Raw genomic sequence first — 21,075 nt, forward strand, 5'->3', positions numbered from 1 at the left:
CGGCCAAGAACAAATCAGCCCTGAGTGTGTTGAAGGGTTGAGCAAGTGACAAGAGAAACCTGCAGCTGGGGTCAGAGTGGAATTGAGAAATACATACATATGCATCAGTGAAATTTAAGGCCATGTTCATTGGCTTTAGAAACAAACGTGGTCACTAAACATGTTCTCACACAGATTGTGTCCTCATGACCTGAGTCTGTTCATCAAACTCTCTGAGCAAAAGAACACTGGTGATGGGGACAGGACCAGTCCATGGGACCACTCCTTGCTGTCCCATTATTTATTCAGGTCACAGTAACAGAGTCTTGGTCTGTGTGTAATGCATTGTCGGGTTTTCCAATGTATGCCCAGTCGCAGCCACAAATCTTTTCAATTAGTTGGCTTTTCTTGTTTTATGGGGAATAGAACTGCAAAGATCCATCTTTGCTGGATTTTCTAAACTGTATGGAGGCTGACAGATCCTTAGGGCCAGACCAGCTATATCCAACAACAAAGTGGCTGGCTGGAGAAGAAATTAGGAGCCCTTGTTCATATATTTGCTTCATTGTTTACCACAGTCTGGTGCTGGTAAGGGTCTGGATGGTAGCAAATATTGTGCATGTACAGAAAACGGATGGCAAAGAATACTGGGAACTATAGACCAGTTAGTGTAACATCTGGGGCAGGTAAATACCAGAGAACATTCTGAGGGGTAAGATATGCACACATCTAGAAAGACATGAAAAAGAGAAAATCTCAGAAGCTGGAAATCCAAGCAGAACACACAAAATGTTAAAAGAACTCAGCAGGCCAAGTAGCATCGACAGGAAAGGGTATAGTCGACATTTTAGGCCGTGACCCTCCACACATAACTTGATCAGAGGCTTTGGCATGACTTTGTGCATGGGAGATCATGTCTTATGAACTTGATTGAGAATTTTTTTATCATGCAGTATCTGAAAGCCAGTGAGGACAAGGCCATAGATGGGATTTGTGTGACCTGCTGAAAATCTTTAATGTTCATTTGTTAGGCTGCTCTGGAAGGATGTGTCACATGGTAACAGTAAGAACTATCAAATTGATGACATAATTGGCTTGATCAAAAAAAAAGCAGAGCGAGCAATCAAGGTGGACAATTCTTTCTCGGTCTGGTTCCCATTACTAATGGTATGCCTTGGGGGATGATGCTGGATCCATTGTTGTTTGGCATCTCTATCAACAATCTGAATAAGAACATACAAGACATGATTGATACGTTTGCAGCTGACAGTAAAATATGTGGTGTAGTTGGTAGCCAATGAAGAAGGACATTATAAATTACTGGGAGATGGAGAATGTTAAATGGAGTTTAATTTGTATAAGGGCAAGGCATTGCATTTTGCAAGATCAAGTCTGGTAGGACTCTCACATAAATGGCAGCATTCTGGAAAGACCTGTTGAATAGAAGTGTCTTAGAGTACCAGTTTAAATGAAAGTGTAGTCACAGGTAGACAGAGTAGGAACTAAAGCTTTTGTCACTGTGGGCTTCATTCCTCAGGCATTAACCCACCTCCCAACTCAGCATTCCTGTCCACCACCTACAAACCTCAAATCAGTTACGCGATGAAACACTGTCCGGTTGTTTGGATGAGAACAGCTTCAACACACTCAAGAAGCTCATATTCATAAGTACTCACATGGGCCTAGCTATGCCTCTGTTTTTGTTGGCTATGTGGGTCAGTTCTTATTTGAAAACCTACTCAGGTGTCCATCCCCAAATTTTTCCATTACGTTGACAATGCATCAGTACTGTATACTGATTTCATGAAAAACTTGTCAATTTCACAATTGTTATCATAGACTTCTACACTGCCCTTAAATGATGAACATATCTGTTATCACTTGATAGCATTCCTGTTGAAACACAGTGAAATGCTCATAGAGCCTAATTTGGAAGGACAGGTGCAGGTGCTGATGAGGTCATACACTGATCTACAATTTGCCTCCTCATGTATTCTTTTCCCCTGGAGCCCAATGCAAAATCATTCTGTGACAAAGAACTAATTCCAGATGCTGCAGTCTCTGATTTACCTTTTCCATGGGAGCAGATTATTTGAAATGCTACCAAGAGAGAACATTTCCTATATTTTGTTTGCGTCTGTTTATTTGGAGTCTTGGCAGTCATGTGTCATTGCTCAGCTAGTGATGCTGAATTTTTAAAAAAATATTAGTTATTTATTAAATTTTAGAAATTACAAAGAATAAATGTGATAATAATAAGAAAAATAATATTAACCCTCCCCCCTCCCCTTAACCCTCCCCCCCTTAACCCTTATCTAAAGAAAAAAAAAAGAAAAGGAGAAAAATTGCCTGGATATCGGAGGATCCCCACATGCTCCATGGAGTTCAAAATAATTTTGATATTTATTTTTACTTTCCCCAATTACTATAATTTTATCTTCAAAGGACCTATGTATTTAATCCTATTTTTTGTAAGTATGGAAACCAAATTTTCAAAAATATATCATATTCATTTCTTAGATTATACATCATTTTTTCAAGTGGAATACAACTATGTATTTCATTATTCCAATGATACATAGTTAAATCTAAGTCCCTTCGATATCTCCTAATAAAAATAATAGTGGACTATGTGGAAGTTATACTCCAATAATTTGTTCCAATAACAGTCTTACATTTATCCAAAATGGTTGAATTTTAAAACAAGACCAAGTAGAATGTAAAAAAGTACCAATTTCTTGATTACATCGAAAACATTGGTCAGACATATTTGAATTTAATCTATCTTTTCATTTTTTTAATATATGTTAAAACTCTTTTTCTTTTCACAGATCCGTTAATTCCATTAACATTAAAACTTAATAAATTAAGTAAATTAATCATTCATAGTACCTTGGGAGCTCTTTAAAATTCTCCATGTTGCTATGAGTCTCTCCCTAACCATCCAGGCAAAAACGAAGAAAAATAGAAGAAAGATAACTAATATATAAGAAAAAAAAACAAAATACCCCCCCCACTAATGTTGTGAATAGAAAGAACACAACATTACTCCCCCCCCATTTTACGGGTCATCGCAATCACCATGATTGTACACTTGAAACTCGCAGCCATCAATCAAGAGCTCCTCCAGCTCCCCCGCAAAAAAACGGAAGTATATTAGTGAAGAAACAAAAGACAAATAATTAATGTCTCTATTCCCAATTAATACTCCTCGACTATGTTTTCCCTTATAAATGTCCATCAAGTCCAATCTTGTTTCAGTCTTCATCATTAGTCCATTTCATTTCTATAATTCTTTACTCCTCTTCATGGACATGAGGTAATTCTTGTACAAATTCCTCCGCTTTCCAGTAGTTAACGAAGAAACTTCTTTCTCCATTATCCAGGAAAATTATCAATTTTGCTGGGTAGCTCAATAAAAAATTATAGCCCTTTTCCCATAAAGATTTTTTCACTGGATTAAATTCCTTCCGCCTCTTCAGAAGATCGTAACTTATGTCTGGATAAAAAAAAACTCTTTTTTGTTCTATTATCAATGGCCCATTTCTCTTGAGTAGCTGCGTTCAAGATCATTTCTTTATCTTGGTACCTTAAGCATTTTATCAAAATTGATCTTGGATTTTGATCTAGTTGAGATCTTGGTCTTAAAGCTCTGTGTGCCCTTTCAATTTCAATTACTTGACTTCCTTCTTTCATTTCCAAAATCTTCGGAATCCATTCTTGAAAGAATTTTATTGGATTTTCTCCCTCTGTACCTTCCATAAGACCAACAATTTTATTATTATTATTTTGTCTACTAGAATTCTCAAGCGCATCCATTTTTTCCAACATGCATTTTCTTTCTGTTGTCCAGGCAAGATTATTCACTTCTATCTTGTCTATTCTTTCAGTGTTTTCATCCACTTTTACTTCCATCTCTTTAACTTTATTATCCATCTTCTTTTGTTTTTCCAGCACATTATCAAGTGTATTCTGTATCCTTCTTATATCTGTTCTTACAACTTTTAAATCATTCTTCATATCTGTTCTTACAGCTTTAAATTCATTCATCATATATATCAGGATATCTTTTATGTCTCCTTTAATCTCTTCCTTCTTTTCCTCTTCTTCTTCCTCTGAATCTCCCAAAGAGTCTATTTCTACTTCCTATCCACTTCCAATTTCATTTCCAGCCGTAGTTGAGATTTGTGGTTTTGTTAATATCTGTTCATGCGTACTTCGACCGCCGACATTGCTGCAGCTTCTCGTCCCGCATCATCGGAAGTGCCATGCACTTCGCCTGGAGGAGATCCAACTTGAGTCCGAGGCTTTGCCGAGATGGTTAGGCCTTTCTCCCCGCTGATTTGCGCAGTCTTCGAAGTAGTAGCTTTCTTCTGTTTCGGTTTAGGAGCCATATCAAAAGATAATCCTGAATTACTTATAAATAGTTTCTAATAGATATTTGTTAACTCGTCTTCATTTAAAACTTATTTCATTACTTTTTACGAGGGAGCTGGTTTCCCAACGTCTCGACCCTACGTCATCACGTGACGTCCCCTAGTGATGCTGAATTATCTGTATTAGTATCTTCATTGATATATGAGGGTCACTTGAATGATCATATATTTGTAGAACTTTGTTAGGTGGTGGAAATGCTATGGGTAGATCTGTAAAGGCTTCTTCTTGGAAGGAAGAATTTCAACAACAATGACAAATGAGCCAAACCGAATATTCTTTCTATTAATATTTTTTTTCTGGACCTCAATTTTCTATATGAGGTTCACTGCTTGAATGTCTCTGCCTATGAGAATTCCTTTATGAGTCTTTTCTTCATGTAGCTTTCAAATAGGTTTCCTATCTACTCTGAACAGACAAAGTGCACCCATTGATCAAGCAATGGAGGAGAGGAAGCTTTCAACAAGCTGCTGGGAGAGGTAGCAGGTCTCTGGCTATGTTCTGGGATAGCAAATAACCATTGAAGTTTCATCATTAATAACTGTGAGTCATTCTCCTTGAGTAGCATAACAGCATGCCTGATGTCAGAAGCCATGATAAAGACATGAATGGCACTTTTCATGTTGTAGGCATTACCAAGATTCACCAGTCTTTTCTTTCCTCTATCCAGTCTTGCAGCAAGTCTTGAGTACAAAGATTCCAATGCATTTTTGTGACATTCTGATTCAGAGGCTGATATAGTTTTTCCTCACTTGGAATTGGAAAATCCTTTATTGTGTCTGTGACAGTTTCATTTCGAGCAGGGAAGCGTGAAATCCAGATCACACAGAATACCAAATTAGCTAGGCACTCTGTCTGAGCTAGCTGCCTTACTCGCATTCACTTTCCTTAGGGTGGATCTCACCTGCTGTTGCTTAAAGACCAGCGTAGACTCATCGTCAGGCGCGTGATTAGTGGAGCAGCCTCCTTCCTCTGAGTATCAAAGTGCGCAAAGAACTGGTTTAGGACATCAGGCAGTGTGGCGTCATCATCTGGCAGCAGATTATTGGTTTTGTAGTCTGTCATCGTGTCAGGGTCCGGTTCAGTCCGGAATCTACGTTCCGGGTCTCGATCTGGTCCGGAGACTCCAGACGCCGGGTCTTGCAGCTGTCCCTCCCGGCCCCTTTGAGCCTGGATGACTCAAAGATCATCCCGTATCAAGGAGGCACACCTGTGGCCAATTCGGCTGCAGGTGTTTAAAAGGGGCCGTGGGACGGAGACTGGGCGGGTGGTCATTTTGTTCTGCATCCTGTTAGCTCTGAAGCTGGTTTATCAACTCCTTGTCTGCTCTGAAGTTGGTTCGTTTGCTCCAAATCCTGCTCCGTATCCTGCCTTTTGCCTGTTCTGCAACCGGCTCTCTATTCCGCTCTGCAAACCACTCTGTACCTGTTTTACCCAGTTCGTCATGCTTTTCCTGCTCCTCTCGGGTGTGCTGGCCCCGCCGTCCCGTCGTCTTCGTCTTGCGCGGGCTTTCAGTTGCCTTGACCAATGTACCCGGTGGATCACTGTAGTTCTGCTGCTCACCCTGGACCCAGCTTCCTCCAGATAACTTGTCTCTGTTGGGTGGGTCCTGCGGGACTGCCACTGCCCGGCGGGGGTTCTACCCCTTCCTACCCGTTTCTTCCGTCGGGCATGTCCGGCCGGACTGCCGCTGCCCTGCGGGGGTTCTGCCCCTTCCACCTATTGCTCCCTAAGGGTTGTGCCCCGCACCTGCCCAGGAGTCCGTGACTGGACCTGGCATCTGTGTTTTCTGCCTGGGAGGCGGTCCTGCCTGGGATCCATGAGGCCTGCCATGAGGGATCTGCCTGCCCCGAACTCTGGGATCCTCCTGCCTGCCTCGTCTGAACTCTTGGATCCAGCCCCGCCTGCATTAACCCTTAAATGCCATGGCATCCCCATCTTGTCCACCCCCTAGTACTTCAGTTTCTGCGTTTGGGTCTATCCGGCCACCGTTCCTGACACATCGTCTTGATGCCTTTCCACATCCTGTGGGGGTTGTTGTTGTTATCAAACTAATTTTCAATGTGCAATTTGTATTTGAGCTTTGCATCGAAGGAAAATTTGGAGCATCTCTCTGACACCACCTCTTACATCAATGGTGAGGCAAAAGGTCTATGTTGTTTTGAACACCAACTCCAGATGTGATCAAAGTAATACAGAAATGTTTAATTTCTTACATAAACACACATGCACACATACACACACTACTTTTATATTTAACAGTTCAGTTCTCTGTCACGTTGGTGATATCTTGTGATCCTGAGGCCACAGGCTCATTAGGTTCAAGTGTGTACTATTTTTAAAAATAACTCACTGACTTAGACTACTATATTTGCAATATACCTTCAGAATATGCTGTAACAGGAAGGAATATCACACAAGTACCTGCCAATAAGATCTGAACTGGCACTTGGCTACCAAAGGAACAATGGATAGATTGATACAGAATGGACAAAAGTGTGCTGTCTGGAGCTTTTTGAAGTGAGGTCCAGTATTGCTCGGGGAGGTGCAATCTTCCAGTCAGTGATGTGTCATAAATTCAAGCAGGTAGGTTTCCACATAAACATTGATTTGGGAGAAGAAGTAAATGACTCAGCCCTTCCATCCTGCTCTGCCATTGATTCACATTGTGGCTGATCTTATTGTAACCTTAATGTCCCATTACTCCATTTTCCAAATAAACGTTTACATGTTCATTGTTTAAAAATATGAATTCATTTTACTTCCACAGACCCTTAAGAAAAATAGTTTCAAAAGATTTATTGCGCTCTCAGAGAAACAAGCAAAGCTTCACATCTGTCCTAAATACGCTGCTCCTGATTTTTAAACACTGACACTATGATCAAGATGCTCTAATGAGAAGAAACATCCTGTCCATAGCCTCCCTGCTGAGACCATCAGGAGCTGATGATCCAATCAATTTCCCTCTCAGTTTTCAAAATTCCAGTGGGCCCAGGCCTCCTTTTCCCTCACACCATGGCATACATAACAGAGAACTGAATCCAATAAAAGGAAAGAAAGGAGACAGGAAGCAGGGATCCTCCTTTCAACTAACAAAGATACAGAAGAGGAATATTACGTATTGAATTAGACATAGATGATAAGCATGTGCTTATTCGTATTAGTTAGCCGTGGATTGGTGCCGGGCTGAACTTGCATCACAAATTGACTGTGGTCTTTGGAGTGGGACAAAAATGATTGATGAGGTTAGTGTTGTGGATGTTTTTTAAATAACTTTTAGAACAGCATTTGGCAAGATTTGGCAAGCTTCTCAGGCAGCCTGATTCAGAAAACTGATTCACTTTGTATCCATGATAACTTAATTCATGGGATTTAATATTGGTTGGCCATAGATGACAGAGGGTAGCAATGGAGAGGAAATATCCACTTTGGAGGGCCATCACTAGTGGTCCACAGGAATCAGTTCTGGGACATCTATTTCTTTACGATTACAGAAAAAGACATAGATCAAGTACAGAGTGGCTGATTTGTAGGGTTACTGATGGGAAAAGAAACATAGAGATTGTTTGCAGTACCCCAATGTGATCTCACCAGGGCTCCTTTCAACAGAAACACAGATTGCTGTATTCCGATAGTCTGCCTGGTCCCGATAAACACCCTGACCAGGACTACAACCAGGGTTCTGAAAGGTGTACAAACGTTTGTAGTTAAGAAGACTGTTGGGTTGAAGCATTAGTTGTGATCTTTCAAGAATCATTAGATTCCAGAATACTTTCAGAGGAATGGACAATTGCAAATGTAACTCCACTCTTTAAGAAGGGAAGGATGCAAAGGGCAGGAAAGTACATGATGGTTAGTCTAACTTCAGTGGCTTGCAAGATGTTAGATTTCATTCTTAAAAATGAGATTTTGTAGTACTTGCAGTCTCATGATAACAGAGAGCTAAGTCATTATGGTTTCCTAAAATTGATACCGTGACTAAAAGATCTGTTTGAGGAAATAACAGGCAGGATAATCAAAGGAGAGTAAGTGTAAGTTGTTTTAAATTATATATTCAGAAGCTCTGAGAAGAGGTCAATGTTGGGACCACTACTTTTCATGTTTTATGTCAATGATATAGATGATGAAATTGATAGCTGTATGGCTAAGTTTGTGGATGATACAAAGACATGTGGAGAGGCATGAAGTGCTGAGAAAGTAGGGAGTATGCAGAAGGACTTGGAAAGATTAGGAAAATGGGCAGAGAAGGAGTAGATTGAAGACAGTGTAAGGACGTGTAAGGTCATGCATGCATGTGGACTATTTTCTTACCAGGGAATCAATCCTGAAATCATAGGTGCAAAGAGACTTGGGAGATCTAGTGCAGTTAACTGTAATGGTTGACTTACAGGTTGAGTCAGTAATTTTGAAAGTAAATTGAGAGGACTACGATGTAAAGGCAAGATATAATGCTAAGGATTCATAAAGCATTGGGTCAGACTGCACAAGGAGTACTCTGAGCAGTCTTATCTGGAAATGAAAATGCTGGCGTTGGAGAGGAGTTTCACGAGAATGATCTCTGGAATGAAATGATTAACATATGAGGAATGATTCATGTTTCTGGATCTGTACTCACTGGAGTTCAGAAGAATAGATTGGATTTCATTGAAAGCTATCAAATAGGGGGGTGGAGTTTCAAGATGGCGGCGTAAGCATCTGCCTTTTAGGCGCTCTTTATTTTTTTAACTATAATCACCCTTTAATTAGACCTTTTCGAACTTAATCATATGAGTTGCTACCTTTGATTGACCCTTTTTTCCTAAAATAATAGTTGATCTAATCTTGTCAAACCTAAAATGGCTACAAGTAAGAAATCGGCTAAGGATCCTGTATCCATCGACGCAATTGTTGGTCTTTTGGACACTAAACTGGATGTTAAATTTGCGGCTATGGAAAGTAAATTGGACAATAAACTGGATGCTAAATTTGCGGCTCTGGAAGGCAGACTAGAAGGTAAATTGGACAGTAAACTGTTAAGTTTGGAAAGGAGGATTACTTCGAAAATATCCGATCTTGAAGGAGTTGTTAAATCGCTTGAAACTAAGTTTCAGTCGCAGGCGTTAGAGGTTCAACAGCATGGAAATAAGATCACGACTCTTGAACAATCAATTTGTGAAAAAGCACGTACAATTGAAGTGTTAGAGAAGAAGATAGAGTCGACTGCTAAAACTTTAGATCAGTACAAGTTTAAAATTACTGATCTTGAAAATCGTTCTCGCAGACAGAATTTGCGCATCATCGGAATTCCCGAAAAAGTTGAGTCCGGTGATTTAACTGAATTTTTCTCTAAATTACTGTGGGAAATTTTCGGTGGTGAAGGTTTGAAAAATGAACCTGTTATTGACCGCGCTCATAGAGTTGCGAGGCTTTCGTCTGTGTCTGATAAACCACGAGCGGTGATTGTTCGCCTTCATTATCCTCGTGAGAAAGAGCTTCTAATTCGATTAGCTCGTAAAAAAGGTATGATCTCCTACAGAAATTATTCATTTCGAATAGTTGAAGACTATTCGTATGAAGTAATGAAAGCCAGGATCGCTTTTAAACCAGTGATGGCAGAGATTCATTCGATTGGATTTAAACAAGCTTTAATGTATCCAGCGAAACTTAGAATGGTGCTGCCCGACAACAGTCTACACTTTTTTATCACTCCTGAAGAAGCGTAGAAATTTGTTGAAGAATATCGATCCTCTAGTGCAACTTGAACTATGAGTTACATTGAAGATTTTTTTTTGGAGAGAGGATGTTATTTCATTTTAAGTTTTAACCCTGGAAGTTGGGTTATAACTTCTTATTTTGAACTATGGGTCTGGGTCTTTTTTTTTACTACTATTATTATTGCTTATAGATGCTGTTTTAATTTTTATAATATCCTTTTTTTATATACGTTTGTATTTTGTAATAATGAATTATTTTTTTTTCAAAATGTCGTTTCTTCTTCCCATAAGTCTTTACTTTTTATAAGCGTTTATTTGCTTGCCTGTATTTAGAAATGGAACAAAGGTTTTGAATTCTTTTTCTTTAGTTTTTTTTTTAAATATGTTGTAGTGTCTATTAAATCTTTTTTTTTTATAAAAATATTCTATTTTGATAACTTTTTTACTATATTTTCTTATTAGATTGCTGAATTTATATTCATATTTTGTAATATGGCTTTCTCAAAATGTCGTTTCTTCTTCCCATAAGTCTTGGCTTGTGAAACGTCATCTTTGTATCTGAATATGGAATTTCTTTTTTAAAGGTGTATCACATTTTTAAACTTTAATGTGCATTTTTTTTTATTAATGATCTTTCTGGTTTTACTATTTTAGTTTTTTTTTGATTTGTCTGATATGGGTGTGTATGTGTATGTGTATATATATATATATATATATGTAGGTATATATATATATATATATTTTTTTTTTGCAACTCTATATTTTAATTGGGGTGTTATATAGTTTTTTCTTAAAAAATTTTCTTATGGAGCTGCCATCTTGAAATGGGGGTAATATTAGTATTAGTTTATGCGCCTGCCGCTTGGCTTTCTTTCAAAGGGTGGGGGGAGGGGGGAGGGATCTTTTTTCATGCTTTTGCTTTTTATTTTTTTGCTTTTAGTTTATGGGCTGACTTTAAATTGTTAATATTGTTGAGGTGTCAGGATCTCCGGTTGCTCCTGAATCAATTTTCCTTCTTCCTAAATTGTGGGTTATGTGTCTTTTTAACCTTTTATGATACACACAATTAATATTGGTATGATGGATAAATCTATTAACTTTATCTCGTGGAATACTAATGGTTTAAATCATCCGATTAAACGTAAAAAAATATTTAAAGTATTCCATAGATTGAACGCTAATATTATTTTTGTACAGGAGACCCACATTAGGAGGGAGGATAATCAACGTTTTTTTAGGTTCTGGAAAGGTCAACAATTTCACTCAAATTGTACCGCTAAAATTAGGGGTGTGTCTATTTTTATAGACGCCTCAATTTCGTTTACACATTATGAAATTATTTCTGATCCACAGGGTAGATTTTTGTTGATAACTGGTTCACTTTTTAATCGGAAAGTAGTTTTAGTTAATATTTATGCTCCAAACTTTGATTGTCCTGAATTTTTTAAACGTTTATTTACTTCTCTTCCTAATTTGAATGAATATATGTTGATTATGGGTGGAGACTTTAATTGTTGTTTGAATCCTTCGATGGATAGATCTAAACCTATTCGAACTCTTCCGAATAGATCAGCTTTACTTATTAATTCTTTTATGGTTGATTCTGGAATTACTGAAATATGGCGGTTTTTGAATCCTAAAGGTAAAGAATTTTCATTTTTTTCACATGTATATCATAGTTATTCTAGAATTGATTACTTTCTTATTGATCATCGTTTAATAACAGATGTTATTGATTGTAAATACGATTCTATTGCTATTTCGGATCATGCGCCTTTGAAGTTATCTATCAAGATTTCGGATTCTTCTATCAATACTAGATCTTGGAGACTTAATGCTACTTTACTTCAAGATCCAGAATTTATTACCTTCATAAAACAACAAATTGACTTATTTTTTTCAACAAACTATAATGAAGAGATTGATAAAGGAATACTTTGGGACTCTTTCAAGGCTTTTATTCGTGGACAAATTATTTCATATTCCGCTGGTAAAAGAAAACAAAGATATTCAGATATAGCTTTATTGGTGGATAAAATTAAAGAAATTGATAAGATTTATTCCGTTACTCCTACCAAAGAACTTTATAAGAAGAGAGTTGAGCTTCAAATGGAACATAGTTTATTATTATCTTCTTCAATTGAGAATCAATTAATTAAGACTAGGGCTCAATTTTATATTCATAGTGATCGAACTGGTAAATTGTTAGCTAATCAATTAAAAGCTATTTCGACTAAGCGACAAATTATTAAAATTCGTAAACAAGACGGTAATTTAACTACTGATTATAAAGAAATCAATAACACTTTTCAAGATTTTTATAAATCTTTATATCAATCAGAATTTGACGGTGACCGGTTTACGATGGATAATTTTTTTAATAATTTGAATATTTCTAAACTGATAGATGAAGATTGTAGCTTGCTTGATGCTCCTATTTCTATGGATGAAATAAGAGAGGCTATCTCATCAATGAATTCAGGGAAAGCTCCTGGTCCTGATGGTTTTATTGTAGAATTTTTTAAAACTTTTTCTTTATTGCTTTCTCCTTGGCTATGTGAAATCTTTAATGATGCGTTTGTTAAGAAGAGATTACCTCAATCGTTTTATGAAGCTACTATCTCTTTAATTCTTAAAAAAGATAAAGATCCTACCTTATGTGCATCTTATCGCCCTATATCATTATTAAATGTAGACTCTAAGATTCTTACAAAAATTTTAGCCATTAGATTAGAAAAGGTATTACCACAGATTATTTCAGAAGATCAAACTGGTTTTATTAGGAATCGATATTCCTTTTTTAATATTAGAAAATTGATTAACATAATTTATACTTCATCACCTACAACCCCAGAATGTGTTATCTCATTAGATGCTGAAAAAGCCTTTGATAGAGTTGAATGGACATATTTATTTAATGCATTGAGAAACTTTAATTTTAGTCCTAATTTTATATCATGGATTAAATTAATATATTATAAACCTGTTGCTTCTGTTCTTACAAATAATTATAGATCCTCTTTTTTTCAATTATCTCGTGGTATGAGACAAGGTTGTCCTTTAAGTCCTTTATTATTTAATATTGCATTAGAACCTTTAGCTATTGCTATTCGTGAGTCTCCTAATATTTTTGGTATTACCCGTAATGAGAAGTTATACAAATTATCGCTTTATGCTGATGATTTGTTGTTATATATTTCTAATCCTAGTAGGTCTATTCCTGCTATTTTATCCTTGTTGGCTCAATTTGGTAGTTTTTCTGGTTATAAGTTAAACTTAGATAAGAGTGAGTTATTCCCTTTAAACGCGCAAACTTTATTGAGTGATAGGATGCCATTTAAAGTTGTTACTGATAACTTTATCTATTTAGGTATAAAAATCACCAAGAAATATAAAGATTTATTTGGACTGAATTTTTTACCTATGCTTCATCAAATTCAGCAACTTACTACTAGATGGTCTCCCTTATTTTTATCATTAGTTGGTCGGATTAATGCTATTAAAATGATGATTTTACCGAAATTTTTATATTTATTCCAAGCTTTACCAATTTTTATTCCTAAATCTTTTTTTGATAATATTGATTCAAAGATTTCCTCATTTGTTTGGCAAAATAAAAATCCTAGGTTAAGCAAAAGGCAATTACAAAAGTCTAAAAAAGATGGTGGTCTAGCTTTACCTAACTTTAGATTTTATTATTGGGCGAATAATATTCGTAACCTAATGTACTGGAAACTAGATTTGGATTCACCTGTGTGCCCACAGTGAGTAAATTTGGAATGTAGTGAGGTTAAGGAATATTCTATATTTTCCGTTCTTGGTTCTTTTCTTCCTATTGATTTAGCCAAATTCAATAAACAGATATCTAACCCTGTTGTTAAACATACACTACGAATTTGGTTTCAATTTCGCAAATTCTTTAATCTGAAAAACTTTGCTCTGGACAGCCCTATTTTATGTAATTTTTTTTTCAAACCTTCATTGACAGATCAAGCTTTTAGTATATGGAAAAGGAAAGGTATAAAATGTTTTCGTGATCTTTTTTTTGAAGGTACTTTGATGTCTTTTGATCAACTATCCAACAAATTTGAATTACCTAAATCTAATTTTTTTAGATATTTACAAATTAGAAATTTCTTACATAAAATTCTTCCATCTTTTCCTAATTCAACTCCATCGGATTTTTCAGATTTGATTTTTACTTTTAATCCTTGTCAGAAGGGATTAGTAGCTTTTATTTATAACATGATTATGAAGATACAGCCAGAAATATCGGATAGAATTAGACAAGAATGGGAAAAAGAACTTCGATGTAATATATCAACAGATAAATGGGAAAAAATTTTACAAATGGTTAATTCCTCCTCTATTTGTGCTAAACATGCTTTAATACAATTTAAAATTGTACATAGAGCTTATATGTCTAAAGATAAACTTGCCCGATTTTATTCGCATATTAATCCTCAATGTGACAGATGTCACTTAGAAGTGGCTTCATTGACTCACATGTTTTGGACATGTCCCACTTTACATAACTATTGGAAGGACATTTTTGATGTCATTTCCTCAGTATGGAATATCGATTTACAACCCCATTTTATTACTGCAATTTTCGGTATACCAAATGAAGATGGCAATCAGCTTTCCCCTTCAATCAGACGAATGATTGCTTTTGTAACATTAATTGCCAGAAGGTCTATATTACAAAACTGGAAAGAAGTAAATCCTCCTACTACATTTCAGTGGTTCTCCCAAACTATTTCTTATCTGAGTTTGGAAAAAATCAGAAGCACTATCTTTGATTCTTCAATTAAATTTGAAGAAACCTGGGGACCATTTATTCGACACTTTCATATGAATTAATTTGGCTTATTTCAGATCCTTTTCTCTACTTATACTTGTTCAGGTATGGAGTTCTGGAGTTCTTTTCTTGACACCTTTATATATTTATAAAGTGCTATTATTGCCCATGTTAGTTTTAGTTTAGTATTTTTTTTCATTATATATTTTTTCTCATATATAATTTCAATTTTTTTTTCTTTTTTCGACGATTATTTCTGTTTTTCATATATATTTATATAGACTTGATTGATTTATGTACCTTTTGTTGATGGATGTTTTAATAGGATATTATTATCCTATTACTAATGTAATCTCAAGTTTATTGAATCTGTAATCTATTCATTATTTTGTGTTGTTTTTTTATATATGAAATTTAATAAAAAGATTGAAAAAGAAAGAAAAGAAAGAAAGCTATCAAATAATGAATGCCCTAGTAGAATGGACACAGAGAGGACATTTCCAATCATGGGAGAATCTAGGGCCAGGGACCAGAGCCTCAGAACACAAAGTCTCTCCATTAGAACAGAAATGAGGAGGGATGACTTCAGCCAGAGACTGGTGAATATATGGAATTCATTGCCACTGATAGCTGTAAGAGGCTACATTAATGAGTATATTTAAAGCAGAGATTGATAAGGTCTTGATTAGTAGGGCATCAAAGCTAAGGGGAGAAGGCAGTAGAATGGCAATCAGAAGGGTAATAGATTAATCATGAATAGATGGTATTGAGAAGGAGCATTTATCGATCATTGCAGAACATTCTCTGGGACGGGGATGTTTGATGTCAAACAACCATAATATCTTACTTTTGGTGATGTATGATTCTCGTTACTGATATATTTTCCTCATGATATTACGTATTGATGGAATTTTTGAAAACAAAAAGAGCGCCAATCAGGTTGCTTTACTCGGAACGGAGTTGCACTGAATGGCCTCATTGTTTTGTTTTGGTAAATTCTACTGTAACGCCACAGGACATTGGAGCAGAAACAGGCCATTCAGCTCATCAAGTCAGCTCCGTCATGGCTGATTTATTATTCCTCTCAACCCCAGTCTTCTGACTTCTCCCCAAAATGTCATTACTAAATAAGAAACTGTCAACCGCTGTTAAAAAAGGCGTATTTCCGAAGATATTATCCTAACGACTTGGGCCCCAGAGCAGTCTCTGGCAATGAGTACCACAGATCCACTATTGTCTGGCTAAAGAAATTCCTGTTCATCTCTGTTCTGAACGAACTGTCTTGTATTCTGAGATTGTGTCTGACCCTAAATCACCCAGTGACAGTTGAACAGTTAAGTTTATGCTGTAATATTTGATTAAAGACTTTTTCAGCATAATATTACTACTTGAATATTCTTTTACCTCTGCAGGGAGCACAAAGGTATCACAAAAGACGGAAGGGCAACTTGGGAAAAGGTCGGTGTGAGATTTCTCTATTTGATGGGAATGTTGGAATGGTGGGTCTTGCTCATTGCAGTGTGGGGTTTTGGTGAGTGTAAGCACAAAAATACAACTGCAGATGCTGTGGATCAAGGAATACGTACACAACACTGGGAGAACTCAGCAGGCCAGGCAGCATCCGTGAGAAAAGAGTAGCCAATGTTTCGGGCCAAGACCGGAGACCATACATGGCCTTCTCTACTGCCATGATGAGACCAAACTCAGGTTGGAGCAGCAACACCTCATCTACCATCTGGGTAGCCTCCAACCTGGTGGTATGAACATTGAATTCTCCAATTTCCGGTAATTCCCTCCCCGTCCGCCTCCCCCTTCCCCTATCCCAGGTCCCTCTCTGCCTCTCTCCCCTTTCAACTTTCTGCTCCTTTATCAGTTCTTTCATGCTTATCCCCCTCCCCCCTTCCTCTGATTGGTTTTCCACCTGGCTCCTCTAGCCCATCCCCCTCCCCTATCTCTATTACTGGGCTTTGGCCCTCTCTCCTCCGCCCCATTCCTGATGAAGTGTCTCCGCGGGAAGCATTGGCTACTCTTTTCTCACAGATGCTGCCTGACCTGCTGAGATCTTCCAGCGTTGTGTACGTATTTTGGCAAGTGTTTTTCCTCTATCAAAAACCCAGTGCTGCAGTGCCTGTGCTCTGGGATGGTGGGGGGGGGGGGGTGTGGTGTGTGTGTGTGTGGCAGAGAGAGAGAGACACCAAGAAAACAGGGACAGCTGTAACGGGAAGATTAAAAGGGAGAAGAGGACAGCAAGGGGAGGGAGGTGAATTTTGTGTGAAATGAGGGCGAGGGTATAAAGAAGAAATTCCAGCTGTACCAGCATGGCTGTGTTCTCACGCTACCTCTTCTCTGTAAGCAATTTTGACCCCTCTCATCTGCTTTCCTTCCTGCTTTTCAGTCTCCTGGACTTTTCCCATCATCTCACCTTTGCTATCAGCTGTTCCCCTCTGTCTATCCATCTCTTACTCCTTCGGTCCACATCACTCTTTCTCTTACCCATACAATGTACCTCTCTCTGCCACCGTATCTTCTGCCTCTCAAACGAAGAACAGCAGGAGAGTAGACATTACTTGAAATCCCCCTCTTTAATCACCAAGCGTTGACCAGCCCTTCATCGAGGTAGCGGGAAGTAGCTGAGTGGAGGTGGGCTCGCAGCCTGGAGCGAGATGGTGGGGTGGGAGCTGAAGGATTAAAGTAGGGTCAGGATTCGGGAAATAAATGTAACGGCATTGCCAGAGGAGAAAGGTTGAGAGGTCAGTCTAAGATGCACTGATAGGGATAGCGTTCGGTTGCAAAGGCAGAGAGGGTGAGAGTGTGGCTGAGACGGTAGGGGAAGGGGAATCAGGAAATTGTGAAACAAATGCTTAACTATTCTGTCTCTGAGCTCTTGCACCCCAACGCTGTCACCCAAGAGATAGTTGAGCAACAGCTTTTAAACTTCTGTTTGGGCAATTTTCATCTCTGGTAATCCAATTATTTCAGACAACCAGACTTTCCAATTTGTCAGTATCGGTGATTACTACCGGAACCTCACTATCCCAGAACATAGCTACAATTTCTCTCTTGCTCCACCAAAACTACTCCAGAACCTGAATAGTTGCAGCCATGCTAAATTCATTTCCTTCATTAAACTTCCCAAAACCAACTGTTGGCATCGCAGCCTTACAGGCAACCCACCATGCTATCCTCAGTGGGACTTGCCGTCCTGTTTTTACAGTATTCGGTGTTCAAGGTTGCTGAAGAGAAACTTCAGGAAACCAGGACACGAACCAGACCAGGGAGACGCATCTCCTTTCTCTTCGCTCGCCCCACTCGGTGTCAGAATATGATGAACTCGAAAGATGACAAAACGCACATATGGAAATCATTCTTGCACTGATCATGTTTATTTGTAATTAGTTACCGTTACCTTCCGTTAGTCTGAAACTGAGGACGAGTCACAAAATCACCCATTAATTACTCGAATTATTCCAATCCCCGGTGCCAGAGAAAACCATTCACCGCGTGAAATTTCCAGAAGACATGTAACTGTCCACTTTAACACCGCGTAGCCTCTCCGTAGGAAAAGTAACAAAATCAGCCCGAAATCAGGGTACAAATATTCCAACATCAGAATGGAAACTAGAGAGAGCGGAACAGAAGGGAAGTACAGGGATGAGTGAGTCAGTGTGGTAAATGAAAAGGATGCAGGGTAGTGATCTCCTGTTAATCAGGGAACAAACAAGGCCGAAGCCGCTCTCGGTTTAACAGCTGGATTGTGTGACTGTTGCGGATATTGTCGAGGCTGCTCCTTGTTGAACTGAGCAGGAGTACCTCTTCCCACTGCTCCAGTCTGCGCCGGGCACCGTCAGGTAGCTGCTGAGACTGAAGGTTTTGTCCGCGTTCTGAGTCACCCCGCTGGTTTGCACCTCACTGCTCGTCGGACTGTCGTTCACTGTCCAGCTGACGACAGGGAAGCCCATCGACAACTTACTGACCAGGCAAACTAAGGTGCCCGCTCCTTTAGCGGAGATCTCCTCGGCTGACGGCCCAAGCAGTTTCACTGAAGGGTCCGGGAGCTGCTGATCTGCAACATGAACAAGAAAAGACGTGTTTCAAATGAACAGAAGACCTCGCGTTACTTCACACTTTAAGGGAAGCTCAAGTTAAACATTCCAGCTTCGTAGAGTTTAGCCAACTATCTCACGGAGGGACGGGGATGGGTGTAGGGGACCGGGGGGAGGTAGCGATGGGGTGAGGTGTCGGGTCCGGAGAAGAACGCTTCATGTTTGTCAACTAGAAACCTACTCCAATCGGTGAGACTGTGAGGCTCTGAGTCATTCACATAAATGAGAGACACACTGACATCGAAATGCCCCAGAGTAGCTTCATGTGCCCACTCTCTGTGCCATCAGCTCCTTCAGCAATCTCGTTAGAGGTCTCTGAGCCCAGTATGGTAGTGCGCGGTAGGGCCGTGTTTATTTTGTTGAGTCCATTCTCAGTTCTTGACACAAGATAGGAGAGGCCATTAATAGTTGCTGAGCGCTGAATTTCACGTTCCTCATCTACCCTCCGCCCTACCCACCATCAGAAATGGACCCGCTGCTCTCGGGAGAATAAACAGAAGCTACAATCTGCCTTGCCCCCACTGGTGAAGGCAGCAAATCAGTGGTGCTGATCTCCAAAGAGAGGGGCAGGGTTGGTCGCTCTGTGATTTGGGATGATGTGAGGGATTTTGCTCCCACTCACCGTGGTGTTGGACAGGTTAGATTCTCCGCAAAATGGGATTTCTGGTTATTGTCGGTGTAGTGGCCTGGATCATTGAAAAGGAGCAGCGCAGAGGGGCACACGTGGCAGGCGAGGAGGCAAAGACTGGGCAGTGGGAGAGCGTCTTTCAATGGATGGGTGCAGGAGGAGAGTTTGTACGAAAAGACAACCGAAAAGAGAAATGCTTCATTAAAAGTCGGAAACAATTCGCCAAACAGCACTCTATCGAGAAATACTGGACACGGAATATGATTTGATTGTAAATAAACATTTCCCACTGTACAATTTGTAGGTAATAATAACGTTACAATTATTAAATGCCAGTGACCGTATTTATGCCGTGGTTATTCAGGATATAATTCCCATCACTTACCTGCAACAAAGAGTTTGGTCCCTGGGCCGAACACGAAATTACTGATCGATGAAACCCACTTTCCGCAGTAATAGAGAGCAGCGTCACTCATCTCCACATTCTTTATGATCAGATGGTAAATGGTGCCGGCGCTGTTGGCTGTCGATGTGAAACGGTCGCTGCCAAACCCAGGGCCGTAGCTTGGGCTACTGGAGGAATAATGGTAATAGAGCACCATTTGTGGGGCTCTTCCCGGTGTCTGTTTGTACCAGTGCACATATTCGCTATCCTTTGTTCCGATATTACATTCCAGCTTGGCCGTGGATCCTGGATTCACCGACACGGTCGGAGGTTGAGTCAGACTCTGGGATTCTCCAGCTGTGAAAGAACAGGAATTCAACATCAACAACTGACTCGTTAACGTGACCCCAAAACCCACCCCAGCAAACATAGGCGGTGCAGACTTGCTGCTTGTACTTACAGCCCAGCCATATTGACAAACACCAGAAAAAACACAGTGTCCGCATCTTGCTTCCCTTCTGCCGGTGGATCTGTGATGGACTGTGGCCGGCGCTTGCAATTTAACACAGTTATAGAGCCGTTGGTTCCCGGAGGAAATCCATGCAAATCAGGGTGAATACCACTGACCAACCAGAGGAAGGATTTGAAGCCCTCCCGTTCACCGTCACACACCACCGGGTTGAGGCGATGACACTATCAGAAACTAACATGTCTGTTCAAAACAACGTGCAGATGAGCAGGTCGTTCATTGTCTGATATTTCCCATACTCTTCCTTCATTTCTCTGATTCCATCCCTTGGAACAGAGATGCCTCTCACACCTCCATTTACAACAGCGCAGAAGTTGCAGACTTCCTGTTCCCACATCAGTTATTCAAAACCAGCCTGGCACCCTCTCATGGTGCTGCTGTTGGAGCAGGTGTGGCCCATCCCTTGCTCCTCTAGCTTGGAGAACTCTGGGGCCATCTTCTGGGAAGATTCTGGGAATCGAAGATGGAGCCAGGAAGACTGTTCACAATGCACAGTCCATGGAGAATCAAGGCAATATCTGTT

At 39.3% G+C, this 21,075-nt stretch overlaps 2 protein-coding genes across 2 annotated transcripts in view; both read right to left on the reverse strand.

Annotated features, from left to right (window-relative positions):
* LOC132406256 (immunoglobulin lambda-1 light chain-like) overlaps positions 1–21,075 on the reverse strand; it is a 280,487-nt gene that overhangs the window by 158,900 nt on the left and 100,512 nt on the right. The window lies entirely within an intron of this gene.
* Positions 18,278–20,642, reverse strand: LOC132405830 (immunoglobulin lambda-1 light chain-like). The gene is made up of 3 exons (XM_059990822.1): positions 20,484–20,642; positions 20,024–20,380; positions 18,278–18,970 (listed from the first exon to the last, which is right to left on the reverse strand). Exons 1-3 carry the CDS (start codon positions 20,527–20,529, stop codon positions 18,648–18,650), a joined length of 726 nt encoding a protein of 241 aa, XP_059846805.1. The 5' UTR covers positions 20,530–20,642; the 3' UTR covers positions 18,278–18,647.

This window comes from Hypanus sabinus, chromosome 16 (assembly GCF_030144855.1).
Source record: "Hypanus sabinus isolate sHypSab1 chromosome 16, sHypSab1.hap1, whole genome shotgun sequence".
Taxonomy (NCBI): Eukaryota; Metazoa; Chordata; class Chondrichthyes; order Myliobatiformes; family Dasyatidae; genus Hypanus; species Hypanus sabinus.

What these genes read in the sequence shown, in the direction of transcription:
- LOC132405830 (XM_059990822.1), bottom strand. Translation starts at nt 20,529, where the DNA reads ATGCGGACACTGTGTTTTTTCTGGTGTTTGTCAATATGGCTGGGCT. An exon ending in TTTGTCAATATGGCTGGGCT is followed by an intron (nt 20,381 to 20,483) that starts GTAAGTACAAGC and finishes GTTCTTTCACAG; the next exon opens with CTGGAGAATCCCAGAGTCTG. An exon ending in GACCAAACTCTTTGTTGCAG is followed by an intron (nt 18,971 to 20,023) that starts GTAAGTGATGGG and finishes TTCATGTTGCAG; the next exon opens with ATCAGCAGCTCCCGGACCCT.